The sequence below is a fragment of the Belonocnema kinseyi genome, chromosome 5 (genome assembly GCF_010883055.1).
Source record: "Belonocnema kinseyi isolate 2016_QV_RU_SX_M_011 chromosome 5, B_treatae_v1, whole genome shotgun sequence".
In the NCBI taxonomy this organism is placed as follows: Eukaryota; Metazoa; Arthropoda; class Insecta; order Hymenoptera; family Cynipidae; genus Belonocnema; species Belonocnema kinseyi.
The window spans coordinates 109,584,158-109,596,778 of NC_046661.1; the positions used below are offsets into that span (position 1 = coordinate 109,584,158).

A 12,621-nucleotide genomic window follows, 5' to 3' on the forward strand; every position below is an offset into this window, starting at 1 on the left:
TAGCGAAAATGTTGTTTTTTTTTACCTATTTCTAACGGCTTAGGAGATCCTTCTAGAAAGTTACAATCTTAATTTTTTTTATGACAATTTTTAAGTGTTATACTTGTTCAGACCCATCGATTCTGAATTTTTAAATAAAAAATAACTAATTTAATAATTAAAATTTTTCATTCAGCAATCCTAATCTCATTCATGAGCCAAAAAAAGTTCGATAATCTTAACCAAGACAAGGCTCGACTTGAGACAAGTAAACGCCGTTTTACCTGTCATTGCCATAAAAGTAAGATGAAGGTCTATGTCTCGACTCCGTTTTGAGATGCAGCCAGACATCGATGTCTTGGAGACGAACTCAAGACATAACCTAGTCGAACTCAAGTCGAAGAATTTTTACTCGGGAATATAGGAAAACCCTAAAGCTTAAAATTTTTTCAAAAATTTCTTGTTTAAAAATATTATGTTGATCGTGACTAACCTACGACTTTCAATAAAAAGTATAGCAATTAAAGTTGATAATCAGAATGACATGTAACGGTTTTATATACCGCGAAGTTACTGTGCATTCAATGTCGGTAAAACATAAAAAGTTGACAAATTGCTGAGGACTGACAATTATTTTATTCGAATATTTCTATGTTTGATTTTCCCTCTGATTTTCCTGATATCTGCAATTTCGTTGAAATTCTGAAATTTCGCCGGAGGTCAAAACTAATGATGCTTCATTCAGGTTGCGAGGTGTGAATGAATGCATTGACAGCCTCGACCTTTCGAAATCCCTGAAATTCTTCCGAAATTTCCATTTCTGGCAAAGAAACTTTTATTCTTTTCGAATTTCTGTGAATCTTAAACTTTGAATTTCTAGCTTTTTTAGTGACAGAATTGTGGGTTTGCATTCCAAATTAATAATTCAATTTGTTAAGCTCTGTAAATAACGAAACTATGTAATCCTAGATTTTATCACTCAACCGTAAGGGAACGTTCATAAATTGCGTCAAATTTTTCTCTAAAATTAGTTTGTAATAGTTCGTATCTTAATTAAGAAAATATTTTCATTTTAAATAAAAAAACAGCTGGATTGAACTCTTTCCCCTCGGTTACGGAAATTCTAAGGCAATGATTGTGGGCCTGCATTTTCAACCAAGAATATTAAATGGTTCAATTTTTAATCAATAAAATTAATTTCTGAACAAAAAAATTAATTTTCCACAAATGACATATATTTTCAACCAAGCAGTTCAATTTTTAATTAAAAAATGTCAAATTTTAACCATAAACAGAATAGTTAAATTTACATTTAAAAAATTGATCTCCAATAAAAAAATACATTTCTTCAAAACAGTTTAATTTTGAAACCTGAAATATGAGTTTTCAACAAAAAAGTTAATTTTCAAACAAGCAGTTGAATTTCAATCAAATAGTTACAATTTCCAGTAAAGATTAAAGATAGTAAGATAATTAATTATTGAAAATATTCAGTTAAAGATAATTTTAACAGAAAAAACTAAACACTTTTAACAAAGTATTTCAATTTTCAACGAAAATCTATATTCTTTAACGAAAAAAGTGAATTTTTAAGACAGTATTTCAACTTTCAAGCAAGAAGATGAATTCTGTAACTATAAAGGCTAATTTTCAACAAAATATAAGAAGCCTTAACAAAAAATCTTTAACTAAACAAGAACTGTTAAAAAATTAGGATAACTTTATACCAAAAAGTTGAATTTACTAACAGATTTTTGAATTTCCAATCCAAAAATGTAAATTTTTAAGACAAAATGTGAATTTTAAAGAAAAAATATGTATATGTATTGACCTACGAAACGTTTTAGACCCCAAAGAATTATAAAGTTGTATATTTATAGAACTAAATATTCATCGCTATTCATTTTTTAAACATTTTCCAAGCATTTCAATTTTTTTTAATTTTCTGCAACTAATTTTATTATGGTTGCAGCTTTATTTAATTAACAGAGAGAGGTTTGTTTCAAAATTTTATAAAATCTCCAAAAGATACGCATATCATTAGATAAATTATTGCACGTAATACTGTTACGCAATTATTCATAAATTACAAATTTTGGTTACACATAATATGAATCTTTTCAGACGTTAACCAGAGTGGCTCTATCGACAAAAAGGATTTTGACCTTGCAGTTAAAGTAAGTCAGATTTGTTTTCAACCTTTTTGGGTAAATAATTTATTTTAATTTTTGGGGTGAATTTCAAATATGAAAAATGTTCTTTAGACGATTTGCGATTCGAGAGGATGGGTACCTGGAAATGCAAAACTTCAACAAACCAAGGACACTTTGTTCAAAATTTGGGACGGCCTCAGACAACGTGCGGATTCAGATCAGGATGGACAGGTAAAATAATAATTTTAATAATAATATTTATTTATGCCTAAAGTTTTTTAATCAGCCGATGTGAATATGAGTAAATGTACGTATATTATTATTCCAAATGATTACGTTTTTAATCAAATTTTGCAATTTTCTTTTATTTAGAGATTTTTTTTATTAAAACAATTCAATATTGATAATCTTAAATTTTAAGCAGTTTTAGTTATTTAAGATAGACAATGAATTTCTATGAAAAACCGATTTTTGTGTACGTGGCATCAAAAACACATTTTTAGTCAAAAGATTTCTAATATGAAAATGTTAAACTGCTATAAAATTGAACGTAATTACAAATCCTCACCAAGAATCTAATATTCTCCTTTTCTCAATTCTATTAAGTCAATGTTTTAAAGCTTTACGGTGGGGCTTAACCAACTTTAATAAAAAACTGCTTGCATATCAAATTTTCTTGTTTATTATGGTTCCGCAAGATACCACCAAAGCTGTGCATGCATGGAATAATTTTTTATTTATTTTAATACATCGTGCTTGAAATTAACTTACACCCGGAAATTAAGTCACAGAATCTAATAACTACAACGTATTTTTTTTAATTGATTCAATTTAAACCATATAAAACATGAGAGCTATTAAATGAATAGATTGCTTGTGTTATTTACGGGAACTTTATTATTTACTACAAGTTTTTAAATTCAAAATGAGCCGACTTCTTCGATCGTTTAGGAAGCATTCGAATGTGTTTTTCTGTTTTACTCAAAAAATAGTTTTATTTTACAACAACTTAAGTTATAGTTTGGATTCAGTCAATTAGCGTAACAGAATTTCGGAAATAATTTCATTTTAAGCGAAGTGACAAAATAAAGCAAATTATTAGTTTAAAGAACAACATCAAAGCACATTTTACCATGAACATGTATACAAATTCTAAATCTAATCCTCTTTGAAAAACATAGATTGACTTTTCTGAGATCCCAGGGAACCATAATAACCATAAAATCCCATTTGCAAGCATCTTTTAATTAATGTCGCCTCAGCCCACCTTGCTTGAAATTGCAGTTTTGAAATTTCGCAGATATTTCAGTTAGGATATTTTAAATATGTTTTAGAAGATTTTAAATTAGCAATTACCGAAATTACTTGGATTACGCGCCCTGAATTTTTGTGAACCTATACGCGGCCTAAAATTGTGGATTTTAGAAATCTTTATATTTGAAACTTTGACAAATTTAATATTAAAACTCCCCTAAATTAAAAAAAATTAAGAAATCGAGTTTATTGTAGAATATTTTCGGTTTAAATTTAATTAGCTTGGCTTTTGAAAGCCTTACTTAAGCAGTATCATTCAATTGAGATTGATGTTAAATTTCTTTGAAATGCGTTTTTATAATTTGATAGTGATCAGAAATGTTTAAATTAATATTTTTAAACTTTTCGAAAAATTCTTTATTCCTAACTTTAAATATATGTACTTCAAATAAAATACAAACTTGGAATTACATGCATGAATTACTCCCGAACAAAGTTTATTTTTGTTATATAAACTTTGATTGACTTTTATTCACTATCAAGGTGTCTTTGGGTTATTTGGACGTTTTATTCAGGTCAATTATTAATTTTCCCGAAAAGTTCAAAAGAGTTCGAAAGATTTGTATAATTTAAAACGATTTTTACATATTTCAAGACATTTCTAACAATTTAAAAATATTTTGAAGATTTCTGATTTGAAACAGGGAATTTAAGAAAAAAAATTATTATTCTGCTTTGAAAAATCAGCCCGTGTAGAAATTTTGAAAAAATAATTTTTGGGGAAATTATTCGTGGCTCGGTCGGTAATGTAACGCTTTTGTCGGTGTGGATCCTTACTAGATTTTCCTGTATCGTTTAATAGGAGTTTCCCATCCAGCATCCACAACCCTGCAAAAAGAAATGACACTGCAGGGTTCATATGGGTAAATTTATTTACTTAAACTAGATTACATTGGAAAATTATCAGAAAGTGTCTAATAATGTGTAAATATTTTCTAGTATAAGTAAGTTTACAAAAAAAATTTAATAATATTCAATAATATGAATGTCCTGTAAATCATATATAGAATTTATGCATTACGTCCGAATCTTCAACATTCGAATATTATTTAAAAAAGCCACATTTTTAACCTTTGCAACACTTCAAGCAGGTAAAATTCTTCGATCAAATTTTATTAATATACTTTTTCAATACATATTTCCTACAAAACATTGACGGTTAGAGGTTAGGATGATAGAACTTCAATCATGGTGTCAATTGATGTGTGTCGCCTGAGGTTATAGTCAAGCAGCTATTAAAAATGCGAGTGCAGTTTAATTTTAAAATACTTGACGTTTTGGGTATGAGGAAATCTCAAATTTTTTATTGAACGGAATAATTAACATCAAAATTTAATTTAAAAACAATTTTTTCAAATAGAAAAATTATATTAATTTGTTCTATGCTACTAAATTACGTTTGAAAACTTCTTTTAGCTCGCAAAAAGGTACTTTGAAAGAAAATTTGACACTCTTGTAAAAACAATATATTTCAGTTTGCTCCTCTTAAATCTTGCAACAAATGAACAAACAAATGTAGCAAAAAATTATAAACAACTTAGGTAGTTTATTGTTAATCATTTCTTTACACCATTTCCTCAAATATATTTAATAATAAAACTTGAAGTAAAAAACTAGAAATTTGAAAAAATTATATTAATTTCTGATCTAACAAGGAGATGTCGCGAGATGTGCAGCGCTGATTCGATTGGAATTCATAGAGTAAAAGAACATAAAAATCCATTATGTGTGTATTTTTTCTTTCAATTCAATGGACCTTAGTTTCTCAGATATCGAGGTTATGGTGCACAGATAAGTGCCAACCCGAGTAAAAATGCTTCGACTTGAGTTCGACTTAGTTATGTTTTGAGTTCGTCTCCAAAACATCGACGACTGGCTGCTTCTCAAAACTGATTCGAGTCATAGGCCTTCGTCTTACCTTTATAGCCACGACACGTAAGACAGCGCTTACTTGTCTCAAGTCAACCTTTGTCTTGGCTGAGATGATCGGCGTAAACTTGCCTCAATAAAACCTTTTTCGGCTCATAAATGAGATTAAAACTGATACATAAAAAATTTTTAATGATTAAATTAATTATTTTTAATTAAAAAATTCAGTATCTGTTGGTCTGAATAAGTATAACCCTTAAAAATTTTCTCAAAAAAAAAAAATATAAAAATTGTAACTTTCTAGAAGGATCTTCTATAAACCTTTAGAAATACGGGAAAACAAACAAGATTTTCGGTATGATGGTCAAATAAGTATAATATAAATAAAAATTCGTAAATAAGTTGATTGAATATGTATATTGTATAAAAATATACAAAACTGTTTAATCATTAACAAAGATTAGCTTTCATGACAGTAAGAATGGCTTACTTTTTAGGATAGGTATTAACTCGAAGTTATAAACCGCTCGCCTTGTAGTCATAAAAATTCGACTCAAGAGATAAATTATGTCTTCAAGACATAGAAACTTGTCTCCGAAACCTAAATTGAAGTCTGGCTCCGTCTCAAAACTGAAACATACTCAAGTCGAACTTTTCGACTTCAGCATGTCTTGATTGGATGTAATTCAAGTCGAGCTCAAGTCGAAGCATTTTTACTCGGGAACTCGAAGGTCCAGGCTCTACAGTGGCAAGTCCAGCGCTCGATATTTTGGAAATTAAGGCCCATTGAATCCGCATTAGAAGGAAAAGTAAGCACCTAATGGATTTGGATGTACTTTTACCCTATAAAGCCCTAGTCGAATAGGCGACGCACATCTCGCGACCTCTCATTGTAAGTGCAATATATTTCGATTGAACATTAATTAATTGATAGATTACTCGATTTTTGTATCATTCTGAATTTAAAAACGGATTTTCTTTAATTTCCTTCTTCTGAATCAGCATTAAAATAATGTTTTAAAATTCTCGTTCCATGTCAAAAATTCCCTGTTCCAAGTCAGATGATAATTCTTCACGAAGATTCTGCCCAAATTTATTTACAAAAAGAAGATTCAAATTTTTTTAAATCTGATTTTGGCTAAGAAATATTTAGAATCTAACGAATTATGACTTGAAAGGGTAATTTGTGTTGAATTCCCTTCAAATGTATATCAAAATATTTTAAGTCAGATTATAATTTATTACGGAAACTCCCATTACTGAACTAAAAATTATAATTATGATGGAAAATTCATATCAAATAAATTTTATAATCCATTACGAAAACTTTCGGTTCTATTTCAGAATTATAATTGTTTTAGAATAATTTCTGTCCTAAAGTTACAATAATAATGAATTATTAAGGAAATTCACTGTTTGAAAGTAAAAATTATAATTCTTTACGGAAATTCCCTGTTCTAATTGCGAAAAACATATTTCTTCACTAAAATTCTCTCTTTCACACAAAAAATTATGATTCATCGCGGTGATAATCACCTAAAATTAAGACTATTTCTTTCATGAAATTCCATGCTCCAAATCAAAATTTACTTTTCTACGTCAGAATTTCAATTCTTTTGAAAAAGTTTCCTATCCGAAGTGAGAATCCGGGGCAAAATCCTAATACTCGGCAAGTTTTCCCTGCATACTCTGTCACGAAAAATAGAGTTCTGCGCGAGGTTGGTGAGAGCTTTTCAGTCCTTGTTTTCCCTCGAAAACGCTCGAAAATAAAATTATAGACACTTTAGCGAGCACTTGTGAAACAATGAATTGTTGTTTGAAATCTCGCTACGTGCTCGCTCAGTACTCTAAAATTATCGGGCAAACTCGGTTTGACAGAGCACGGAGGGAGTTTTAGGATATCGCCACGGGAATTATGATTTTTCCACAAATTCCTTGTCCCAACCCAAAATGAGAGTAATGAAATGGATGAAACAACAAACTGTAATTGACTTTAATTTCTAACCTATAAATCATTAGATCAGTCGAGATGAGTGGTACTCGATGTGGGAAGAATACGCAAAGGATCCCGAAAATGCTCCCGAATGGCAGCAGATATACATGAATTTCGTTTTCGACCTCGAAGATTCATCAGGTAATTTTTAATCTAAAAGTGAACATTTATGAAATTGAATTGAATTCTAGATTTGATTTTCATATATTTATACACTAAACTTATGAAAACTTGTATTTTTTTTAGGTGATGGATCAATTGACGAAGTAGAATTCAGTGCCGTTTGCAGCAGTCATGGAGTTGAAGACAGTGAAGCTCGGGACGCTTTCAAGAAATTACAAGTGGTATGTTATTCTAAATTCGTTTTTTTGTTTAAATTGTACTTAACTTTATAAACTTTCACAGAAACTGCATTCATTGGTTTAAGATTGACGTTTGAAGTTGACGTCTTTTATAAATGAAATTGTCTTTTGGTAGGGAATTAATATTCTTGAATAAAACTTAAACTACTTGGTTGAAAATCTAACTAATCCATTTTCGTTTAAAAACTCATCGTTTTAATTTCAGTTTAAAATTCAAATATTACATTTTTTATTGAAAATTCATCTTTTTTGGTTAAATTTAACTTCTTGGCTAAAAGTTGTCCTACTTTGTGGATAATTCGTTTTGTTTTCTTTCAAAATTAATACTTTTAGCTAAAAATTGAACTATTGCGTTTTTAGTTGAAAATTCAACAATTTGGTTCACATTTTTTTCATTCTTGAATGAAAAATTCTTCTTGGTTGAAAATTTATCTCTTTCGGATGAAACTGTATATTTTTCTGTTGAAAGAGTAATTTTTTGATTAAAAATTAATCTATTTTCGTCAAGGATTTAACTATTTTCTCGAAAATTCATTTTTTTATCTGAATTGAACTGCTGGTGATTTTTTTAATCTGGTTTGGTTAAAACATCAAATATTATATTTTTCGTTGAGAATTAATCCCCTTTGACTGGAAATTTTACTACAAGGTTAAAAATAAATCTTCTTTCTTAAAAATTAATTTTTTATTTTTATAGATTCATAATTTTAGTCAAAAATTCAACTATCTTGTTAAAAATGAATTATTCTGTAAAAAAATGATATTTTTTAGTCGAAAAACGGTTTTGTTGAAAATTCGCCTTTTGAATCGCTTAAAATTAATCTTTTTAGATTGACAATTCAACAATTTGGCAGTAAATGTAACTCTTGGTTGAAAATATTTTTTTTTGCTTGTTGAGAAACCATAATTCTAGCTGGATCATTCATGTTTTTATCTTTTCCAAAACATTAGACTTTTGAGTTTGAAAGCGCTATTCTTTCGTTGTAAAATCATATCTTTTAATAAAAAAAATAATAATGTTTTTTAGTCAAAAATACAACTATATAATTAAAAAGGCAATCTATTTAAACTTGAATTTGTTTGAGATTGAATGATTGAATTTGTTTGAGAATATTTTAGACTCTAAAGTCTGCTAGGTGTGGAGGGATGGAAACAGTTTTCAAAATAGTATGACGTAGTTCTGGAACAGTCCTACAATAATTTTTAATAAGAAAATGGAAAATTATCAAAGAAATCCCAAGCGATTTCAAAACTTCTCTCTCACGTTACGCGATGAAAAATGTAAAAAGTTTTGATAAACGTGATTTATTTTGTTCGCAGGGCGATGAAGTGACTCGCGAAAAATTCCAGAAACTCTGGAGAGAATTTTTCTCCTCTGATGAACCCAATGCACCAGGAAACTTTATTTTTGGGAAAACATCGTTTAATTAGAAGAATTGGACACACTAAAAAAATGAAACAAAAACTTTTCCTTCGTCCTGTGACTATTGTTCCCTCATTCATTGTTCGTATGATGATTTGTCAAAATTAAATTGTTCTTTCATGGTACATATCGCTAGTCAACAATTGACGGATCTACACATCTTTATAATAATTTGCATTTACTTATCGATGTACCTAATTGTTATTTGTTAAAATTGATATCATAAAATTATCGCGAGAAAGAAGATATTTGAGAAAAGTTAAATTTAACGTTTAACGTTTGGTGTCGTTAAATTAGAGATAGTCTTATGTCAATTGCATCATTCGCTGTATAGCACTCGGAAGTGCGGTGTATAAATGGTTGTAATAATATGTAAATGTTGCGGTCTTCATCTAACTAAATCCAGTCTTGTGCAATTTATTTTCTTATCATGTCTTATTATCTTAAAACGCTATTGAAACTTTCTTCATTGAAGTTTGAAAACTTTAAAATTCTTTCTAATTATTTTTTAATGGAATTGATCATTCAAAATAATTTTCTAAATGCATAGGACTGGATAACATATCGTTGTAGAAAGCCCTAAAGTTCGACCAATGTCCTATAACTTCAAATATATCTAAAAAAAATTATTGTCTGCTTTTAGTTTTATATTTTGATTTATTTATTAAAGGATTCTCAGAAGAATTTTCACATTTTATTTTTAAATAAATGATTAAAGTATGGAAAGAAATCCTCTTTTTTCATCTTCTGTCGACTAGAATACTTTTGAAACTGGTTATTAAACCTCAAATAGGATATTTTGAAACTGCTGATAGAAAAATAGCACTCATACTATATGGAAAAAATACAGTGCTCGAAAGCTCATGAGAATCTATTTCAAGTGATAACAATAAATATAATAGTATTTATATATTCTTACACTATTTTTCAAAAATTCAGTCTACAGTAGTAAAGAAATTCGTCATTTTTAAAGTTAATTCAAATTAAGAGCGCATGTTAATTTCGAATAAAATTGAGTTCGATTTACGAAAGAAAAAAGTAGGTACAAAATTACTTTTTTTCAACGTAAAAAGCTTTGCTTTATATCTGCTCGCTGGATGGGAGTTCGTAGTTGTTGTTTTAGTAATCTCGTTTTCTGTGAGGTGAATTCTGTTTAAAATTATTATCAATCACTGCCAGCAATAAAAATTTGATGCAGTGAATTTCAGATGCGTAATGACATATATTTCCATTGTAAATAATATTGAAGTCAATATATGTTCGTTAAATAATGAATGTACATCTATCGGACAAATTCAGTCCTCATTTGTTATTGATTGTAATAGTATATTTAAAGTATATCATATTTCTATGATTAAATTAATATTATTAATTCTGGGCGAAAATACGTGTAGTTCTATATGATATCCATGTTTCTTGTTTGTGTAATAATTATATTACGCCTGAACTAAAATACACATGGAGACCAGTTCACACGCATAATACTAGAAATATGTATTTGTTTACTGAAGTGTTATAATCCTCCTATGTATGTAGGTATCAATTATTTGTAAAGTGGATGAACATAGTATAGTATAAACAAGAAAATCAATAAATGTTATTCATTGGATACTACATTTCTTGTCATAATATTCATTTTATTTCACCATAAGGCCAATATTGCTAATGGCTGGGGGCCGAAGAAGATTATTACAAACTTAAAATGAAAAGCCTTAAAATTGCAATTTTTTTATTAATAGTGTTAGACCTGGATTACCACGTCGCACAGTGTGGCAAAACGAGATATTTTAATTTGAAACAACTCTGTCAAGGCACTTGAAGAAATTTTACTAACTCGTTATTGAAGTGGAAAAATTACAAAAATTTGCAATTATTCTCTTTAGTGAAATCACTTTTTTCTACCTAAAGAATAACATTAGCAGAAAAAATATTGTCATTAAATGACAATTATAGTTTTAATTAATACATGTTTCGATGATAAAACGATTACGTCGGATAAATAATTTTTTAAGAGTAAAAAAAATGTACCTTAGCGTGGATTAGAACTAGAAACGCCTTTGCCATAAATAGAGCGTTTACCAATTGTGCCATAGAAGCCTCAGAAGATCCTTTCTTTTGCTACAATTTTTACAGCGGAATAATATACACATTTCTCGACTACGACAAATCTACCATTTTCTATCAATGTGTGTTTAATCTAATTAATTTTTAGAAGATTTCATTACCGCTTAAGGATGTTAAAAATGAGTAATTGTTTAACGCTCCGCTCACGGAACACATTCCCGGTTCAAGTCCGGGTTGAGGCAGATTGATTGTTGTTTGTCAAAAATTATTGGTCTGAAGTAACCGTTTTGACATCAAATTTCGTCGTAATTAAAAATGTAGAATATCGGATGATAACGTCTTCAATTAGTAATAACGCCTCCCAACAATTAATTTAAACGAACAAGCATTGATAAAAAATGCAGTGGAGAAATTTGAATGATGTTGCCCTCTAAAAATTACTAACTATGAAGAACAAGAAAGCATCTGTTAAAGCCTCGGTGACGTTAGCGCTCCACTAATGTAAGTGGCGCTACTGGTTCAAATATAGGCTGATTTATATTTTTTCCTTGCTCTTCAGAAATAATTTGTCCAAAGTAATCATTTTAACATCCAAATTTGTATTAATTAAGCATTGGCAAATTCGAAACATTAACATCCTTCGCAGGTAATAATATCTTGAAAAAACTAATCAAATCATAATTTTTATTGACCATTTTTATAAACAAATTAACTTATATCGTATTTTTCGCTAGAAAATGTTCATTTTCTGCGTTGTTGTTTATTTTTCTATCAAGAATAATGTAGCAATACAAAATATTATCATACAAAAGCAACTGTTCTTATTGTTATAAACAATGTGGGGGCACAGTTTTTAAAATTTATAAAATCAAATGGTCTAAGATGTATTATGCTTATGAAAATCCTGTTTTTGAGAATTAGCACCAAATTTTGCATGCATACACGGAGAAAAAGATATCGCACAATAATATCGCACAATCTCTATATTATAAGAAAGCGCAATATGATAACGTACAAGCAGGACACAGAGCTTTGTAGGACATTATAATGCACTAATATCACAGAAAAAAATGAGCTATAAATCGTTACACTAGATTTAAAACAATCACTGAAAAAGTTAAAATTTGCTGCAGGTAAGTCTTGAAACGGTTAAAAATTGAACATATTCTGCGAAAGTTTCAAGCAGGTTATGAGAATAATTCTGATCTCGTATGCTGCGTCACGCTGAAATTCGGAAATTTCGGTAAAACATGTAGAATTAGCAGCATATAACACGAAAAGAAATGTTTTCTTACTGATATATCTTCTCTGAAATGAATGACACTAGTGTAGACGAATTAGAGCTTATTTAATACATGGCAAAAGCACAAAAAGTAACTGATACATGAGAATCCCCATTTTTCTCCAATTTGATGAAGTTAAACAAGACGACTCTCTCGGTTCCAGTTCTACTCCCCCCCCCCT

At 29.1% G+C, this 12,621-nt stretch overlaps 1 protein-coding gene across 2 annotated transcripts in view; it reads left to right on the forward strand.

The window, feature by feature from the left end:
* Positions 1-10,707, forward strand: part of LOC117173164 (calexcitin-2) — a 235,921-nt gene extending 225,214 nt beyond the window's left edge. For both annotated transcript variants that reach the window (XM_033361575.1, XM_033361576.1), the window contains exons 4-8: positions 2,104-2,156; positions 2,244-2,363; positions 7,335-7,449; positions 7,555-7,652; positions 8,991-10,707. In XM_033361575.1, the coding sequence (XP_033217466.1) occupies positions 2,104-2,156; positions 2,244-2,363; positions 7,335-7,449; positions 7,555-7,652; positions 8,991-9,101 (497 nt within the window). In that variant the 3' untranslated portion in view covers positions 9,102-10,707. The remainder of the gene's footprint in view (positions 1-2,103; positions 2,157-2,243; positions 2,364-7,334; positions 7,450-7,554; positions 7,653-8,990) is intronic.
* The last annotated feature ends 1,914 nt before the right edge of the window (positions 10,708-12,621 follow it).